General features: G+C 40.8%; 1 protein-coding gene across 1 annotated transcript; it reads right to left on the bottom strand.

The window, feature by feature from the left end:
• Positions 1-142: 142 nt before the first annotated feature.
• On the bottom strand, positions 143-18,021 carry LOC139709686 (gamma-tubulin complex component 2-like). The gene is made up of 18 exons (XM_071621643.1): positions 17,925-18,021; positions 16,974-17,141; positions 14,996-15,158; positions 12,971-13,073; positions 12,401-12,570; positions 11,516-11,743; positions 10,710-10,909; positions 9,914-10,028; positions 8,939-9,113; positions 8,208-8,358; positions 6,876-7,055; positions 5,805-5,878; positions 4,876-4,982; positions 4,267-4,337; positions 3,169-3,343; positions 2,065-2,208; positions 1,153-1,275; positions 143-448 (listed from the first exon to the last, which is right to left on the bottom strand). Exons 1-18 carry the CDS (start codon positions 17,975-17,977, stop codon positions 143-145), a joined length of 2,706 nt encoding a protein of 901 aa, XP_071477744.1. The 5' UTR covers positions 17,978-18,021.
• Between the last annotated feature and the right edge of the window lie 989 nt (positions 18,022-19,010).

Here is a 19,010-nt window from a genome sequence, read left to right as displayed (position 1 = left end):
AGTCTGTCTGTCTGTCCGTCTCTGTCTATCCCAGGAAGCTTGCGGAATCCAACTATCTTATCTTCCATCGGTAACAACACCAGAGACCTTTGGCTGCCCTTTCCTCTTAACTTGTAATATCTTTACCCAGTCCATCTTTCCCCTATCTCCCCTCCGCCCGTCCACCACCACCACCGGCGGCTCCCGCGGGTTCCCCCTCCCCCTCGGGGGGGTCGTGCCCCGCCCGACTGCGGGTGGCGGCCAGCTGCTCCAGGCGAAGGGTGTAGAAGCCGTTGAAGTCCAGCCGATGGATGATGTTCATCATGTTGTGCTCACAGTTGGCCGTGCTGAAGAGGCTCAGCTTGTCCAGGAGCTCGATGAGCAGGGAGGAGAAGTTGGTGTCGAAGTTGTGCATGGTGTTGGAGAAGTCCTGGCTGGTGTTAAGCTGAGCCACATGCTCGCTGACCACCTTGGTTGTCATGACAACAGTAACAGCAACAAGACGATAGAGAAAGAGCTATAATTCAGCACAGCAGGTTGAGGAAACATTGTGATGAAATTACATGGGAAGAAAACATTTTGAAGGACGATATCCTGTTTAGAAAGCGGGGGAGCTGAGTATTTCAAACAATTTAATAATACTTCAAGTTCATGCTATTTAGAGAGAATAAATCTTAAAATACAGTGAAAGATTGCTGATACAAAAATAGGCAATGAGAGACAATTTCAAAGACGGCAATCCACACTGCGAATGACAACATACATACAGGAAAGGGAAGTAGAGAGCGGCAGAACCCATCTGCGACATGGTTATTGTCAAATCTGTAAAACATTTGACAACATGCCTCAAGAATACAACTTTTTTCAAACGAGAATACTCTTGGCAAATTCCTGTCGCATTTCCTTTTTTCCAGTTAATCAATCCAGCACGGTACTACATGTGTAATCCTGTCGTAGCAGAACATGTTCATACAGTGTAAATTATGGGTGTGTTCCAAGTGCACAGGTACAAGGAGGGTCTGGATATAAAAAGGTATACTAGCCAAACCTGAATACCTTGCTACAGTGTATTACAGGATTTCCCTGTAAGTACAGACTAAGGTCTTCTCAGTCAGACCCGATAAAAAAATGAGGCTATGCATTGAGGTGGTCATGGGGAGAGAAACAAGGTACCTTGGTCGTTGTTCTCCGCCTCTCGGAGTCCAGCTGGTCCCGCTCCTGGTCACTCTTTGGAGACATGGACGTGTCCATTATCAGGCTGACCTCTGAGTCCACATTCATAGTTTGAGTGACTCTCTGTGGGAGGTCAATAAAACAACGACACAATTATAGAAATAACTAGAAAAGCATTTGGAGAGCGCACACCTCCGCAAAGTAGCTCATTTCCACCCATACATGCATGCTAATAATAGTCGCCCTTATTCCCCAATGATAAAGAAGCCTTTCTGTACATTGTGTCTGCTGCAGATTCTACCTCAGCACCAGCAGCTTTCTGCATGCTGTGTGGGCTGCATCTCGAGAGCACAGGTAGTGTGCATATTGTAATCCTTTTAAAAAAATTACAGACGTATTCTGGATTCAGACGGCTATATAGGTCACTACCACAACTTTACCATCTGTTCCTGATGTCATTATCAACCTTTCCCGTAAGTTTCATCAAAATCCGTGCACAACTTTTTGAGTTATTTTACAGACAGACAGACAGACCACCTTGGCAAAAACATAACCTCCTTGGCAGAGTAATAAATCAGGACTTTACCATTACTCTGTCATTTGTGAAAAAAAAAGTACTGGGAAGCAATAAGTCTCAAATTTCTTTATTGTTTACCTGATATTTTATCAAATGTACAGATCCCAAAGAAAAACACATCTTTTAATACTTCCTTTGCACATAACTCAAAATGTTTGTTGACGCAGTAATAATTAGTGAAAAGCTTCACCATGGTGAAGAAGAAGGAGAAGATAGAATGAAGGTAAAGAGGAGAAGGAGGAGGAACAACAGATGACATCCGTTGCAACACAACAGACTTCACAACAGAGTCAAGCCATGTAATGATGGTAACACCGTTTCAACTTTCCATATACCTGGATACAGTTGGCAAATGTGACGCACACCAACATGAGCTTGCTAACATTCTTGAGGATGTCTGGGTTGGTCAGCATGCAGTCCTTGAGGCACTTGTCCAGGAAATCCATGTGGTGTTCCAAGACTTCATCGATGTTGGACACCTGTGTGGAGGAGGGCGTCATATTCACAATTCAGATAGTGCGTTGACCCCATTCACGACAGCCATCTCATTACACAATGAATATGAAATTTGAGCAAAGCATGTCTAAAAGTGCGACTTGGCACTGGAATAGCGTATCGTCGCTGGGGCAACAAGACCTCGTATCTGCAATGTTGGTGACAATGATTTTTTTTTTTTTGATAAATGGTCAGATAATTACAAAACTGATGTCCTGTCCAAATTCTACCTGTCTTACCCAAAAAATGAAGCCACCACGGCATGTTAAAGGAAGGGTTCTCCCATTTGATATAGTGCTTTGGCTTTAGATGCTTTTTTTCCTCTCTTGAACATTTGACATTTTGTAGATACAAGGTCTTGTCACCCCAGTGACGTTATGCTGAATTTCAGGTTTCAACAGAAGAAACTCAACACATCTTGCACCCAAATTTTTCATTCAAGTCATCAATCTGCAAATACCTTGCTTTCATTTTCATCAACCTGTGACGATTGCTGCAAGTACGTCATAGCTAGGAATGTGGATACCTGGTAGTAAATTGGACAAAAAGGCACCATTTGTTGTTGTTGTTCGTGTATACCTGGCAAATCACCCGCCATTAACTGCAGTGTCCCAGTTGCACACACATATGCTAAATGCATAATATATATTGGTCGCCATATGCATTCCCAATACCCGTGCACATATGGGAAATCGCAGTAATTTTTCTGTTTTCAGGATTTTGCTGTCAGGTTGGATCAGCCTACAATCTCATGGACAGTAGTAGAACAACATCAGAATCAGAACAAAAAGTGATTTGAAATAGGAATAACCCTAGTACACACTGGCCCAAACAATACTTGCTGTGGAATCAGCTGACCAAGGGTATAATCTGAGAGTCCTGCCACCACAGAGGGCGCTCTCTAGCCAGGCGGGGCCAGGCCAGGGCTGCCAGCCCACACTCACCTGCCGGAGATTGTCCTGGAGGATGTGCCAGTGGGGCTCCACTACCTCAAACATCATGTAGTACTGCAGGTTCTGCACCAGGTGCAGCATGCGCTGGCGAAGGGCGAAGGCCGCTGCGTACCAGCGGGACGAGTACAGCGTGAAGCGTTTCGCCTCCTTGTTAAGCAGCCAGATACTGGACAAAGGACAAAAAATGTGTGAATACTGTCAGACCCTTTTATGATGGAGTAAAAGACAACTGAACTGGACACTTATGTTGGCTGATTGTACATAACAGCATGCATACAATGTGAAATATTTTTGCAGCTAGCTACTGCACAAGTGGCAGAACTAAAAGAACTGAAATGAGCATACAATGTTCATACATTGTGACTGTCATGAGTGATATCAGAAGAACAAGAATTTTGTGACATGTGAAAGTCCAAGACAAATCTCACGTGGTAAGCTACAACCCCTCAAAGTGAGCTGCTTGGTTTTGTTGGCAGGGCATCACTTATGTGAGATTTTATATAAAATATGTCTGAAATAAGTCACGTTTGTGACTTGTTCATATGTATGCATGGGCATATCTATATTTACATCTAGACATAAACACACACATTACATACTTCAATACACAATATCATTTGTGTCAGCTATTCAAGTGAACACCCCCATCAAACAAGCAATGGTCACCCTGGCCATAGATAAGTTTCAGCAGTATTTATTCCATGTAACAGCAAACAAATCTATAAGGTGGTTGTTCTGCCTCTGCAAACCTCCAGGCAGTATCTGGCAGTAGTCTTCCAGTGGAAACCAAATCAGTGCTCCTTGGTCACATTAGGTACTTGGTCGCTGTCGGCAGGTTCTTAACCGAATGTTTTCTTGGCAGGTAATTCCCATGTGGTCGCTATGGGCATGTGATTGTTATTGACAGGTCGTCACTAGAGCAAGTTTGACTGTAGTGTGGTAAGTTTAACAAGTAAGTGCACAGGTACATGTGGGGCTAAGAGGAACACAATCAAAATATCTCACACGAAGATGGACTCATGCACACAACAAATGCTACAGTGGACAGGAAAACAACAAGAAAGAAAATGAGACCAAACAGAAACTTACTTGCAAAGTGTTCTCTCAACATGCTTGCAGTAGAAAAGATGCCTGAAGAGCATTTGGTACTTTGTCAAGGCCTGGGATAAGATGAATATGAAGAATATATATATATAGCAATGACAATCATCTCCTGGCATGTATGCACAATAAAACCATATGAAGCATGCTAAAGTGGGGCTTGAGGCTTAGCTTTGCATGCCAGTAAACTACATCATGTGTTTTTTCAAATAATCAAGGGGCACTGTTGAATGTTATATCTTCAAACCAGGTGCCTCAGTGGCTGGTAAAAGTTGAGAGTATTTTCTTTTTTATACCGTTAATTCCAGATGAACTTACACAAAGTTTCTTTTTTTCAAATGAATACTCGATGTAAAGATGTGTCCTATTCAACTCAATACTTCATTCCTTTTAAGGGCAAAAAACATGTCTTACAAATGCTGCAGGCGGCTGTGATATTGTTCTATCCAAGCAGTGTTTCTAATTTTCCAAATTTCAAACTAAACAGCGGCAGTACTCCTAACAATTCTTTTTTTTTCTCTTTTTTTTTTCAAAGATCTTGAAAAACTTAATGAAGACTTACAACCCTAGACAAAGCAAATGTGAATTAACAAGTACCTTTCTGCTCAAGATGAGGGACTCTGGCCATCGTACAACGTAGTCAAAGGAGAAAGCCTCCAACCCAGATATGTTCAGCTCTGTTGGATCCATCTCAGACAGCATGGCTGGATAGGATTGAGGCATTTTTAAGTGATCAGAAGATCTTGAAAGAATGTGAAACTGTTGTTAGCGTTTCAGATTTAATAGGATTCTCAAGCAGATGGATGTCTAGTTTCCAAATGAAGATGTGATGACAGGGTATCACTATCAAGATAAACACAGACTTGTGATTTTTTTTCTAAGCTGATTCATTGGGGAAATCTAGAAATGACATCATGACCAAAATGTGATTCATTTACTTGCTATGATATTCAAGTCACTGTCTTCAAATTGCTTGAGAAGGCATATCTGGAAAAAAGAAGCTAAACTCACAAGGGAAGTCTCCTGCACGAGTAATTCACTTTGACTACACTATATGAATGGACGTTTGGAAACTCAAACTTTCAAAGATTAGTGTTTTCACTGCATTATGATATTGGAAAATATATTTCCCATTGGGATACAATCTTCATTAATCAATGTGTACATGTTCATTTGTACCAGATATTTGAATGCTATTGTGATGTGTTCTCTTCTTGACTCAAAGGTGACTAAATCTTTCCCTAGTCTTTGTCAAAATGAGTTTTTACTTCTACAAAGACAGCCAATTCACTATTTTAGATTGATGTTACTTCATGCAATCATAAAATGAAAACATTGAGAATGCTAATAAAGCCAAAGCGTCACAAGTAAATCTGCCAATCACAATGTATGCTTAAAAAAACACACACTCAAAAAGAGCCTATTATAACATTTGTGTGTATCATGATGAGTCAAGGTCTCGGTGACTATTCTTGACTGTACACTTGACTGAAAGCAACTCTTTTGCAGAGTAAAATTTATCATACCTTTCTCCTGCTTGGACTCGATAGAAAGAATTCTGAGAAGCTGTGTGATGAGGTCATAGGGTAACAGGTCCACCCTGTATGGGGAAGGCAAAAAAGATACATCACAAAATATGAATGAAATGATACTCAAGAGGAACTCTTAGTTTGACACAGAGGAGAGATTGGTTGGCCATTATGCTCCTTAGATATCAAATGTATTAGAAATGTCACTTGATACTACTGTACTACTGTAAAAGTTTAAATTGACATAAAACTAATGCAAAAATAAAAACAAACCAGCTTTTTGTTTGTTTGTTTTTTGCTTGTTTGTAATACTATTTTATATTTTGATTCTTCAAAGTTAAAAAGCATGCAAAATTCATCTTACCCGACCAAGTGGAAAAAACACATTTTTACTGGAATTGCTCTCAATGAGGTGCCGTCAATTATTTTTGCGAAGCTTCATATGCTTCATAATCAGGGCAGCAAAACACAGGATCTCTATTTTCAAGAACGGCTGTTGTTTCATCCTTTTTACAATACTAAGCTTGATTCAGGCAAAAAGGTGTCCATCTATGTTACAAACATAGGGTAACATCTGTTTGACAGTGCCTGTTGGTAGTTTTATTCCGTGTAACATGAAGATTCCACCATAATTCATGGCATCACAGGCCTCAAGATTGGCTTGACAAGCTTGCTGTTCTTGCACTGCAAATGCCTGGTCTTTATTAGTAAAGGAAATTTCAGAATTATAGAAGCATCAGACAACGCTTCCATATAAACACAGATCCCATCAAACTATAGCGATTACACCAAACAGTTACTGATGATACACAATGCAAGGCTGCACACTGGCACTGGTCCGACGGTCCCTGATCAGTAAAAATCACTGTCAGACCAGCAACTTTCTCATGAATGCACCATTAAAACAAGGGAAAACTGGGTACCAACTGGTCTGACAGACAGGTTTTGTAGGTTTATGGGTTTATGTGCAGCCCTGCATAATGAACACATCCACACATGAAAGGCTAAATGAAGTAATGTCCTGAGCTTGATGCTGAAACAGAAAGGGAGACAAACTCAGACACTGACCTGAGGTCATCCTTGAAGGGGTCTGAATTGGCCTGGCTGGTCCGGACGGCTAGCTCCAGGAGTGATTCAAGCCGGCTGGGGATGATGTCGTCCACCTTCTTCCTCATCTCCTCCTCAGTGATGTCCATGAGATGCACAAAGAAATCCCCTTGCTCCAGGAGAAAGTACCTCTTTATGGATCTGGTCAGACAGAACACATCACAATCAATATTGTATTAACTGCACCTTTGCACAATATCAAAACAAGTTAAGATTTTGGGTGCCATTCACCATTGCAGCCAATATGTACTGCACATCTGAATTTAGTGTGCGATTAGCACTATTAAAGGAGTCCTGTACTACTCCATCCATGGATGGTTAGGATACTTGGATGTTTTAAAGAAAGACACATTGAGGATATATTAATCATTCAAAATGTGAGGGTGCATCACCAGCAAAATTTGGAATGTTGTGGAAGTGCTGTTATCAAAAGCAGTTAGATTATCAATGAGAAGCAATTTTCCCCATGCAGAGCTAACAGGAGGGAAACAGAATTGACTGCCTTGATGCCCTTTCGTACACTCGAGGGCTTAGCTACTCTACAACCAATATCTCAACTAGCCTTCAAAACTGCAATTTAAAAGCTTCAAACTAATAATAGTTATTTAATATCGACCAACTCTACAGCGAGTTCAGAGAGAAACACATACTGGAAGGATGGATATGACAAATGAGCGTGAGACATAAGGAAGAATACAAGTGAATGAAAAAAAGTGAACTGAGGAGATAATACTCTGAATGATAATTGACAATGTTGACAAATGCACAACCCTTTGTAGCATTTGAGTACATGTATCACCAACCATAACAAATTTCTGGACCCTAAGGCATGTATAAGAATTAAATACAGTGCATTCCTGTTTAATATAATGAAGAACTTGGGACCAGCAGTTTACTTTCGTAATATGGAAATTTCATTATAGCCAAACAGTAAAGTACTCGAAGATATATAGATGATAACTATGGAACCCGAATTTTTACTTCATTGTAAGGGGAATTTCATTACTTAATAAGGTGTTCGTTATAACGGGAGTGCACTGTAAAGCAATATGCCTCAGAGCTCTACTGTATAAGCTGTTATTTTCGTGTACAGATATTTTCGCAAATGGGGGGAGGTCATAGCCATTTTCGCAAGATGTTGTTTTCGCGAATTGACGCCAATGCTATCATTAATGCATTATCAACCTAGTGCATGGCGACATTTTTCTGTGTTGTTACATTCACGATCAAACCGTGATTCGCGAAATACAGTATTTTTCTAGTGCTGCCATTTTTCCTGTGGTGATGCTTTACCTCAATCTCTGGACGAGCTCCCTCTCCTCCATGATGAGCTCGAGCAAGATTCTGCTGGCGTACTGGTAGGCCTTGTCAATCTGCTCAACATACTGCCGCTCCTTGAGAGTGTACAGGATCTCCTCAGCATTGGGGCAGCGAGGGTCCTGACCTGCATGGCATGAAGTGGGAGTGATTGACAAGGTGAAAATGAAACCCAAATAATATATATGGATGAAGCAAATGCAACAATATTAGCAAAACATATCAGTAAATTTTGAAGAAAGTCAGACAAGCCATTCAAAATAATCAAAATTTTGGTGTTGCCATTTTTGACAGATTTTACCTTGAAAGAAAGAGAATATTAAGCAGAAGGATGAAGGCTGAGGTGTGAATTTTCTTCAATTTGTCTCCCTCTACAAATGAAATTGTAGAGGGAGACAAATATTCTCTTTCTTTCATTAATGCCTTGTCTACCTTGGACTACTTCACATTACAATGTCGGAATTTCAGAGCTTGGGTATTTGTTCCAAGTTCATCATGTCACTGCCAGCAACTAGGGAAAGCCTGGTGGTAGTGTCACTGCCCGGAGAGCAGTAGATGACAGGTTTGAGTCCGGAGGCTCCTTTTTTCCGACATGTTTGTTAAATTATAGATCAGCAGTTGCGATTTTAAAAATCTTATTTGTAGAGGGAGACAAATTGAAGAAAATTCACACCTCAGATTTTACCTTCTCTCAGCCTTGAACTTACCACACTGTCTGACCACGTTGAGGTATTTGCCAGTGCGCAGGATCTTGTCAGCTATCGTCTCCAGGAAGATGGGGCTACGCTCCCGGCAGATGGTGTAGCGCTGCTCCCAGTACGCATCGTTGTACTCCTGCTGCAGCTTCTCCTTTTGGAGCCCTTCATGCTCCTCGATCATGAACTACCAATGGAAGAGTACAGAAATGAAGTCACTGCCATTACCAAGGGTAACTACAGTGCACTCTCGTGATAACAAACACAGTTATAACGAAATTCTGGTTACAACGAAGTGAAAATTAAGGCCGCAACATTACCCACTCTATGTATTTTTATTGTTTATTTGTTCAGTTATAACGAAATTTCAGTATAACGAAAGGAAATTGCCGGTCCCAAGGACTTCGTTATAACGGGAGTCCACTGTACTTCTTAAGCCCTTACACCCCTTCATCTTGAATTTTCCATGGAAGCGTACAGAGATGAAGTCACTGCCATTGCAAAGGGTAACTACTTCTAGAGCCCTTTCACTCCTCTATCTAATATGAACTACCAAAAGAGGAGTACTGAAACGAGTCACTCCTGTTACCAGGGGTAACTACTTCTAGAGCCTTTACATCTGTCTGACACGAACTACCAATTGAGGAGTGCAGAGATATGCACTGCTGTTACCATGGATGCCTACCTCTAGAGCTATTACACCCCTCTATCATGAACTACCAATGGAGGACTACAGAAATACATAAGTCAATGCTATTACCAAGGGTAACTACTTCCAGAGCCCTTACACCCCTCTATCATGAACTATCAATGGAGGAACACAGAGACAATCATCTATCATTAAGATCAAAAGTGTATGACAGTTTGTCTATTCTGATATGAATATGATTTACAAAATAAAAGTGAAATTCATTGCATAAACACATACACACAATCACACTTCAATAAAATGTCTGAAAGGGTGAATTTTTGGTACTCCAGTCTCACCTCACAGTACGGATCCTTGATGACTCCCTTGTAGATCCACTTCTCCAGAATCTCAAAGTAAGGTGCACAGGCAGACTGGGTTAGGAAGAGACACAGCTCCTGGGCCCTCATATCACTGGGAGTGACATACACAAAACACATACACACAGACAGACATGTTAAGAAAACAGCAGAAGAAAGAGATTCACAGACTCTGAATCAGAAGCTGCAGTAAAAATGAAGCACATGGTATTGGTGTAGTCAGCTAAACTCAGGTCATGTGAATAACCATGCAGTATGTCTGCCAAGCAACAAGCATCTAATGTTGTGGTCATGCAGCACATTCAAATTCCAAAGTCAATCTTCTGTATTGGCATTTATACATATTCAAGAGAGTATAGTATGCCAGAAATTTTTGCAAAAGTGTGTTTTTTGTTTTTTTGGGGGTTTTTTTGCGCTTGCCATGGGTAGGGTTAACCCAACAAAATGCTCCCAATACCATACAGTATGTCATATATTTAGTGAGTCTAATTTTTCATGATTCAGGGCTTCTCGACAGTGTTGCGAGTGGTTAAATTCACAATGATCCGATCTTGGAGTACAGTAATGACTAGAGAAATGTACATATGCATGTCACATTTATGAGGGAATATAGAATTAATATTTTTGTGTGTTGTTGAGTTCATGCATAGCACCCAACTCATGAATTTCATGGCAATAAAAACTCCCCGAAATACATGGCATCTGAATGATGAAGAAGGAACCAGCTAACAACTTTCTTAGAATGTATTGGCCATGGCCATATCGTGGTGCCTACCCAATCATGGTGATAGTTTTCTCATGGAGCAGGCTGAGGACGGAGCCGCCGGTGCATGCGCCGCGGTTCACGGAGGAGGCGATGGCGGCCAGGATCTCCATGGTCTGCATGCAGGGCTGGACGTAGAACCAGAACCGCTGGAGGGGCAGCTGGCCCTGTTTGGCCTGGTGTTCCAGCTGGGCAATCAGGATGTTGTACTCCTGTCATTGGACAACATCAGTGGACGCAAAGACATGAGGTAATGTTTGAGGTAACGTTTGGTATCAAGTGACGTAGGATACTCGGCAGAGAAATGATCACATGGCAGAATATCAAATGGGTAAGGTAACTGTAAACCAGAAATTTTCATGTGCATGAAACTTTCACGAAGTTTGCAAGGAGCCAAGATTCGCAAAAGTAAAATGCATACACAAGTGTTGTCTGCACAATGCATGGAATGTCCGTGGCAATGCATAAAAAAAGGCCATTGGCTCCAATATGTGAAAGTTTCTTGCCGCAAATGTTTCTGGTTTTATAGTTGCCCTACCACAGCTGTACCAAAAATTTCTGTGCTTTTCTGAGGGTCACAGTTCTAGTGAAAAAAAAATTTGCAGTCACAACTCCCTGTACCAATCATTAACAGAAAATGAAGTTCATATGGTAAACAGTACAAGTGAACATAAGAAAATTATATTTGTTTTAAAATATAGGCATTCCATTTTCCAAACTTGGAGTGCAGTTTCAAAATGTTTCCTACTTCCCCAATTTTACAATATCTAGATTTGTGATTTCTCTACAAACCATTTAAACAAGACTTTTCCTTGTACCTTGACCAATGTCCTCATGGCCCCGCACAGGGCATGGTTGACGACACCAAACTCAAAGGAGGACTTGTCTTCGATGAAATGCATGACAGTAGAGTAGTTGCTGCAGATTGGCAAGATTCTTCTGACGAGCTCCTGCAGCGAGCCATCCAGAGACTTGTCCACCTGAAATGTGCATGGTTCCAGTCGGTCGGCTGTGGCCTGTATGAGGATGTACTTCCCCTCCGTTCCCTGCAGAAATGGAAGGATTGAAGGAGACCTCCGGTGTGATTTTCAGACTTTAGCATTTGAACATGTATAAGGGAAGCAATATGTATGTTTTACAACAAAGAGCAGAGAGAGAAAGTAAAACAGAGAGGCAGACAGATAGACAGAGAGACAAACAGATGGTCAGAAGAATTTTGATTGAATGCATTGTGCTCACTGTGACTTCTGAGTCTGCATTTTTTTCTTTCTTCTGATAATGACAAAGGAGCACCAGTGGCTATAAGACATAATTTGGCAGTTCTAGCTAAAGAGGGTATACAAAGAATTGTGGTCTTTCAATGTCTCTTGACAAATACCTTACATGAGAAACATTAAATACCCTAAAAATGACAATAAGCTCTATAGCTTTCACTGTTGCCTGCTATATCACAATAAATGCCTTACTAGGAGGGTGTGATCAAAAGCCCATGTTGGTTCTACAAATCAATGATTCCAGTGAATGCTGTCATTGCCAACTTGGTCTCATTCTTATTATAAATTTCCTTGTCTTTTCAGTTGAGTCTATAGTGCAATCCACATTTTCCGGGGGGGGGGGGGGGGGGGGGGGGGGGGATATCACTTAGAGTGTAAGCCTACAGTACTCTAGTCCTTTAACTACCTGGAGCATTTCTTTTAACTCACTGTCATAACTGTAAGCAGGTCCTGCACAATGGCAATCTCCTGCATACCCAGAGGGAGTGTGCCTAGAGGAACTGCTGGCTCCACTTTGGCGTCTGCATCCCGGATGAAATCCCCAGTCAGAAATTTCCGCTCAAACACCCACGAAGAGAGGTTTGGAAGATTGATGGAGGCTAAATATCAAAGTGAAAGGAACTGTGACAGTAATGACTTACTCCAAATAACAACATATTGTAGTTGAACATGAAAATTTAATTCAGCCAGCAATAGCATTCTTACTGCTTCTATTGTGCTTCTATAACTAAAAACCATTTGATTAATCCCAACTAGCTAGACTCAAACTAAAAAAAAAAAATGATAAGCTTCTACAGCAGAGCATTTTTTTACTGTGTTGTTGATCAACATTCCTTTACTCTTCTTTATGTTTATTGATAAAACGAGTCAAAAAAGGTTACTATCCAAAATAGTCAAACCTACAAAGTAGAGTATGATATGAATGAAAGAGCACAACAAGCATGGTAGCAAAACAGATGTTTTATTGACAATATTACGAGAAGGCGAAAACAGACTTACAGTTCTTTTTGGCCTGTTTTTCTCTCATCATTTTTCTGAAGACCTCCGACGCCTGGCCAGATGCAGCCCTGGAACTGGTCAGACTCAGCAGCTGGTTTCGCAGCTGGGACAGAAAAGGGAAAAAAAAAACAGGGTGAGTGTTTACAGTGAAATATGCAAAAAAGAAACAAGAGACCCGCGGGTCTAGCGCTCACCTGAGTATCGCAAGTTCACCTTTCACGCAGTCACTAATCTAAATTATTCACAGCTCTACCAAAATTTGACGAGGCATTCTCAAGTGGAAGATGAAAATGTACAATAAGGGCCCAATTTTTTCAAGATTCCTTAATTTGGGGGAATTGGGGCCCCCTGGGGCCCTCTGGGTGGGGCATGGTGCCCAGTTTGATAAATTGAGATCCTGACCACCTAGGGATGCTACCTGCCAAGTTTGACAAAAATCCATCATGAGGTTTTCAGGAAGAAGATGAAAATGTACAATTCAGGCCCCCATTTGGACCCTTCCAACCACCCCCCTCCCCCCTACCCCCAAGAGGGGCACCCCTGGATCTCCTATGAACAAACTTGAAACTACAGTCATTAATGTACTCACTCATAGTATTATCTCAGCTCTATAACTTCTGATTCTAGAGAAGATTTTTAAAGATTCCTTCATTTGGGGGGTTTGGGCCCCCTGGGGGCCCCCTGGGCGGGGCATGGTGCCCATTTTAACAAATTGAGATCCTAACCCCCTAGGAATGCTACCTGCCAAGTTTGGTGAAAATGGGTCATGGGGTTCTCAAGAAGAAGATAAAAATGTACAATTTAGGCCCCATTAGGACCCCTCCTCACCCCCACCCCCCCCCCCCCCCCCTGAGTCCCAAGGGGGGCACCCCTGATTCTGCCATGAACAAACTTGAAACTACAGTCATCAATGTGCTAACTCATAGTATTAACCTAGCTCTATCACTTCTGGTTCTAGAGAAGAAGGTTTTTGCGGATTCCTTAATTTTGGGGGGTTTGGGCCCCCTGGGGGCCCCCTGGGTGGGTCATGGTGCCCATTTTAACAAATGGAGTTCCTAACCCCCTAGGGATGCTACCTGCCAAGTTTGGTGAAAATGGGTCATGGAGTTCTCAAGAAGAAGATGAAAATGTACAATTTAGGCCCCATTAGAACCCTTCCCCACCCCCCTCCCCTGGGTCCCAAGGGGGGCACCCCTGATTCTGCCATGAACAAACTTGAAACTACAGTCATCAATGTACTAACTCATAGTATTAACTTCGCTCTATCACTTCTGGTTCTAGAGAAGAAGATTTTTACAGATTCCTTAATTTGGGGGGGGGGGGGGTTGGGCCCCCCTTGGGGCCCCCTGGGTGGGGCATGGTGCCCATTTTAACAAATTGAGTTCCTAACCCCCTAGGGATGCTACCTGCCAAGTTTGATGAAAATCGTCATGGGGTTTTCAAGAAGAAGATGAAAATGTAAAAAGTTTACGCACGACGCACGACGGACGACGGACGACGGACGACGGACGACGGACGACGGACGACGCACGACGCACGACGGACGCCGGACGAAGGGCGATCGCAATAGCTCACTTGAGCCTTTGGCTCAGGTGAGCTAAAAAAAAAAGTAGACATTTCTACATGGATCTTGCACACGAGATGAAATGAAATGAATATCATCCAACAAGTACAGATATTAGCAAAAAGATGGTGTGTCATTCATTTAAAGGCATTTATCATCATCGGAAAAACAACGATATTACTAACACACAACTGTTTGTATGATCACATACAAATGGTGATGATGACAATAATACTACTGCTACAACTATTTCTATCACTACTACTGCTATTGATAACAATGATGATGACGATGATGTTGATGATGATGATGATGATGATAATGATATTATTACACTGATACATTTTTTTAAAAAAAAGTTAGGATCAATTAAAGGAAATCAGAAAAAAAAAATAACACAGGAGGGAGAAAGAGAGACCAAAATGGAACAGTACAAACTTGGATCTGGCCTGTTGACTTACCTCTGATACTTCTTCTTGTGACATCTTGGTGCCCGAGGGCGGCAGACTGATTTTGTCCATCGGCATGAGGAGCTTCTTAGCATTCTCGTCGAGCGTGGCAATCACCTCCTTGTCCTCCGTCAGCTTGGAGAGGAGGTAGACCAGTGCATCCAGGTCACGCACACTGACAGGAGTTGGCAGCAAAGGAAACTACATTACATCTCACACTTATTTAGGTTCCTGCAGAGTTAGTCACTGATTCCTATAATATGGTACTTCTCTCATTGGAACTGGGTCAGAAAAGCAATTTCAGAGACTTTCTGAGAAATCATTTGTGTAAATAGTCCAGACACATATGATCAAGTTCAAAGCAGTGACATATAAGTATGAGTCTATACCATATGACAATAAAGAAAAGAAAAACAAAACAAAACAAAACAATAAAAAAACAAAATAATTTCCCCTCAATATTTAATCTATGCAACTACAACATTTACACCCTCATTTCCACTCGGGTAAATAAATCGGTATCTCGAAGGAGGAAAATGCACCTTTATGTGGCTGCATGAAGAATGGCTCGTGTACCATAAGTGGTATCCATGTGGGGAATTCTCGGGGCACTTTGAGCCACACAACGTGCCAAAATGGTGCTCTCTTAAAGGACAAGTTCACCTTCATAAACACAAGGATTGAGAGAATGTAGCAATATTAGTAGAACACATCATTGAAAGTTTGAGGAAAATCAGACAATCCGTTCAAAAGTTATGAATTTTTGAAGTTTTTGTGCAGTACCCGCTGGAGGAGAAGACTACTGCAGTGTATGAATAACTTAGATGTCACATGCGTACAACAATATAAGGAAAATATAAAGAGAATTTCACAAAATTCCATCTTTTGAAAAAAGTACACATTCCCCTGACTCGTTACCGATAAATGTTATGGGTAATATCATTCCCCCTGCCTTTAGAAAGAGGCAAGTCAATTGCTCTTGTATTATGCGAAAAAAGTGAAAATATTTTGAATTTTCTTTTATATTTCCTTTATACTGTTGTACGCATATGACTCACAAGCTGTAGTAGTCTCCTCATCCAGCGGTTCCAACACAAAAATTTAAAAAATTCATAACTTTTGCATCGATTGTCCAATTTTCCTCAAACTTTCACTGATGTGTTCTACTAATATTGTTGCATTTTCTCAATCCTTACGTTTATGAAGGTGAACTTGTCCTTTAAAAGGAGCAAAAAATTACCACTACCACATTCATCTACTTATTCTCATCTGGTTTCAACTTCATTTCTGCTTTCAAATTGGGTTTCTTCTCTCTCCAGAATCCAGTCTGAATATTTAAATGTAGCAATGTGGAAGCCTTTTCTTTCAAAAATGAAAAACAAAACAAAACAAAAACAAAACTGAATTTATTTGGAGTTGACAGGATTCACGTTAATATGATTGTGCAGTTCACCACATAGCTGGGTAAACACAGGTAAAACTGAGCAAGCCAGCATTGGTATTAGACTACACATCTTGGTGTCATGGGGAGTATAAACTCAGATGTAATTGCAATGAACTGTAAACGATGTCATTGTAATGAACTGTAATTGCAGACAAGATTGCCACAATATGGTCCTATGTGAAAATTATCCTTTATACCCGTCTTTTAATCATTCTTGATGAAGCAAAGTCCTGCCCATTTTATCACCAGTCCTTGATAGACAATTCTGTACTATATGAAGCTGCTGAAATCCACTAATTAACTGAGCAGCTCAGAACAGTAAATAATCACTGTTGGAGAGGGGTTGTGAGGCTTTGGACCAGAGCCAGAAATCGGAAATAAGCTCCCCTTTGATTCAACTATTCTACGGCTGGAATATAATTCATTTGCATAATACTTCAAATAATCCTTATGACAACACCAAAGCTTGTGGATATTGCTAGTTGATTTCTTCTTCTGGAGAGGAAACACACAAAAGATTTGAATCATGGCACTAGTGAGCCTTACTTCTTTGACTTGAGCTCGTCATATTTGTTGAGGAACTCTTGCGGGTGCTTGGTGTAGGAGGCAATCTTTCTCTTCGCCGTGTGGGAAGAGACCTGGGTGGTGACATATGGAGTCACATTTTTCAGCAGCAGTTCAGTGTACACCTCTGGGCCTTCCTTGCCTTGGCTCCTTTTGGATGCATTTACCAAAAAAAAAAAAAGTCATGAAAATAATAATGATGATAAACCATCAGCATATCACAAACACACACACACACACACACAAAGAATAATGTCTCTATGCATATTGAAGGAGGGAAAATAGTGAAATAATGTATCAGAAGGAAAACAGAAATGACAGACAGAAGAGGAGACAAGTCAAGATGAAAAGTGAAAAAACTTTTGCATACAGCTTATAATCTATTCACAATTAAAAAAAAAGAAATTAAATGATTTACTGTATTGGTTCGCTTGAGATGCATAAGTAATTTGTTCCAGATTTGTTCTACAACTCTGCAGCTGCAAAGTAACCTATTTTCTGTCCAACACAAAACTGCACATGAATAAAGACAGACTCGTACTCAGAAGTGGAGAAAAAGAGATATGTAGGCAAATAAACTGATTGATTGACAGGGCATTACATTAAATTCTCTCATTTGTCTGCATTAGCATGCCCACCAAAGGCAACATACAACTGTGCTTTTAGCAGGAATGTAGCCATACATCTTACAACAGATTGAGTTTTAGTAGCCCATGGCAAGAGGGCACATGAGTCTGTAGAACCCTCCTGGATGTCTGTGACAAATATAACAGAGGTGTCATGAAATATGAGAATGTGTTGACACTACATTTGTATTTTTCTTTTTTTGTTCCAATCAGAATGTATGGCAAAAAATACTTTATAATGCAAACCACTATCCTGATACACCATAAGGTGGCCTATACTTTATTGAAAGGAGGAATGATCACTTACCCCAAGACTTTCATCAGCTCACTGACAAGGTGGTGTATTCTGAACTCATTCATGATGAATCATGAATACAGAAGAATTTCAGGCAGTCCAAGTAAAACTGCAGATACAGACATAAGTAAAACTAGTGACTCACATGACCGATGTGTGATGCAGTTAGCATTGACTGGAAGGATTAATATTATCAGATACATTATCAAGTCATTTTCATGCTTTTCATACCCAGTTCATTTGTCTGCTACCAACTAGAGTCTACCAATCTGTTAATTTATAACTGTAAAATAACAATAATAATAATAATAATTGTTTTGGATGTAAACTCCAAATTTTATTGTCCAAGAATGGAAATTCATTTTGCCCAATTGATCGTGGGCCCGGCAGCCACTGAGCAGTGCCAGATCGACGTTGCTCTAACCTTTTCAACTGTTGAACGGCAAACAAGGTAGCAGCAACTCCCATCTTTTAACGTCTTTTGGTATGACGCGGCCGGGGTTTGAACCCGCGACCTCCTGATTGTGAGGGGCAGCTGCTCTACTCACTGAGCCAACACATTTAAGCCATTCAATATTTGACCACAGACTTTGGACTACTTGTACCCATTACCACAAGTTTTGTGTGGTTGAATCTTGGTATGGTAACTCTAACTGGTTCTCTCTTTTTTCTGAATCTGCATCTGAATGGTTTGGTCAGTACAGTGTCCTCTGCTCTGCAGACACATCCATGCTAACTCATGAACTTGGTAATATGAAAAGTGACTGCATGTAAAAAAAAAAAAATTAAAAAAATAAGAAACTCAAATTTCATTTAGCAAGCTTACAATGTTGTATGAGGCCAGGGACTGTTCACAATTAAAGAGAAGATTATTCACATCCCTAGCTTAACAGGCCCCTTTTTGGTCCTTCAAACAAGTTAAGATTTTACTGTTGTTAAGAAAAATGGGTCTTGAAAAACTCTGGCTTTGTGCATGACTCAATGGCGCGTTTGAGTGCTCAAAAGCAAACCAAAATGCACTAAATCAAAATCTACTGCACCAGATTTGGAGCAATTTAGCGCTCTGAGGAGAAAGGGTACCTCAGAGGTTAGTTTCAG

The sequence above is a fragment of the Diadema antillarum genome, unplaced genomic scaffold (assembly GCF_040938485.1).
Source record: "Diadema antillarum isolate AM-2024a unplaced genomic scaffold, OU_Dant_1.0 seq00001459_RagTag, whole genome shotgun sequence".
Taxonomy (NCBI): Eukaryota; Metazoa; Echinodermata; class Echinoidea; order Diadematoida; family Diadematidae; genus Diadema; species Diadema antillarum.
This window is presented reverse-complemented; position numbering and strand designations above follow the sequence as displayed.